Here is a 1,656-nt window from a genome sequence, read left to right as displayed (position 1 = left end):
CTTTACGAGTTCAGAGATTGAAGTCCGTCTGTCAGAGATCCAGTAAAGAAAATCTGTCATTTTTTTGCAGTGTCAGCCGTGGAATAAAAAGAGCTGCTAAAAGTATAAACAACTGTGTTAAATCATTTTCATTTATTCAGAAGACACACTGTCGCGCACCGTACCCCCACCCCAACCCCCCACGCTGTCGCAGGTGGTCTCAGATGCGGGTTTGAAATAAGCATTTTAAAATGTTTTCAAAATAAGTCTGGCACTTTGGAGAAAATCCAGGACTCACTGGAGGGATTATGTATCCCCTCTGGCCTGGGAACGTCTTGGAGTCCCCCAGGAAGAGCTGGAAAGTGTCGCTGGGGAGAGCGGGGTCTCTCTGCTGCTGCCCCCGCACCCGATAGCGAGTAAGCCGGCCGGACGGACAATTTATATTGTTAGTCTAAATTATTACATTTAAAATTATAACTAATTCAAGCAGAATAGCTTGTTGTCAACATAATTATGGAGTGTGATTTATTTTCAACTCAAAATATCTTCAAACTAACGAAATATAAAGTTATTAATGAAGAAAACCCATCTGGATAACAGCAGACTGACTGCTCGTAAAATATACGACAGGTCTGGACCACTCGTGAATTTTGTTCGTATCTGAAAAAAATCGTAGAATATGAAAACATTGGTGAACGCCACAAATTCTCCTAAATGACTCGTGCGCACAACTTAAGAACAAATCTGTGTGTACGAACAGTTCTTGCATGAGGCCCAATGTTTTTTTGAGTCCATTACATGTGGTTTGTTTGGAGAAAGGTACATGTACACATCGCAGGAAGTTAATATTTTTTTAACACTATTTGAATATTACTCACATTTGTTGTTGTATGGTGCTTTTCCTCTCTCGGTTATTTGGAGCAGTTTTAGGCCCATTATGGCAGATGATGACTTCTCCACTGCAGATGCTGGGGCCTCTACCACATACCCCATGCAGTGCTCTGCACTGAGGAAGAACGGCTTCGTTATGCTGAAAGGACGTCCCTGTAAGATAGTTGAAATGTCTACCTCAAAAACTGGCAAGCATGGTCATGCCAAGGTAACACTGACTTCATCTTCCTTTTTTGGAATTGGGGCTAAAAGTGCATTTCTGGTTTAGTTTGGTGTTTCCAGATTTTATATATATATATAATTTTTTATTTTATTTTTCCAAACTCTTTGTTGTTCCACAGCAGGATTTAATTAGTTTATCTGTGTTCTCAGGTGCACCTTACTGGACTTGACATCTTTACTCAGAAGAAGTATGAAGACATCTGTCCTTCTACTCATAATATGGATGTTCCAAATGTGATCAGGAAAGACTATCAGGCAAGGAATCCCACATGATTTAATATCAAAGTAGATTTAGTAATGAACATATTATCAAAAATAAAATGACACCACGAGTCAGTACCTATTTTCCTTGTGACTACTGGCTGGGACTTTTTAGAACACAGTGTCTCTTCTAAATATTTTTTAGGGTGTATTCACATCTGACACATTTGGTCCACTTTAAATGGATCCATGATTAGTTGTAACATTAGACTTTATTTGATAAACATATATTTTAACTGTAAAATAAAGACTGTAAAAATACTGTAGGATGTATTCACATCTGACACATTTGGTCCACTTTAA

The 1,656-nt window shown here is 38.6% G+C and overlaps 1 protein-coding gene across 1 annotated transcript in view; it reads left to right on the top strand.

The window, feature by feature from the left end:
* The window catches only part of LOC106534352 (eukaryotic translation initiation factor 5A-1), a 14,968-nt gene that overhangs the window by 1,935 nt on the left and 11,377 nt on the right, over positions 1 to 1,656 (top strand). Inside the window, exons 2-3 of the mRNA XM_014030961.1 lie at positions 904 to 1,078; positions 1,243 to 1,347. Of these exons, the coding sequence (XP_013886415.1) occupies positions 917 to 1,078; positions 1,243 to 1,347 (267 nt within the window). The 5' untranslated portion in view covers positions 904 to 916. The remainder of the gene's footprint in view (positions 1 to 903; positions 1,079 to 1,242; positions 1,348 to 1,656) is intronic.

Source organism: Austrofundulus limnaeus, unplaced genomic scaffold (assembly GCF_001266775.1).
Source record: "Austrofundulus limnaeus strain Quisiro unplaced genomic scaffold, Austrofundulus_limnaeus-1.0 Scaffold1149, whole genome shotgun sequence".
Classification (NCBI taxonomy): domain Eukaryota; kingdom Metazoa; phylum Chordata; class Actinopteri; order Cyprinodontiformes; family Rivulidae; genus Austrofundulus; species Austrofundulus limnaeus.
This window is presented reverse-complemented; position numbering and strand designations above follow the sequence as displayed.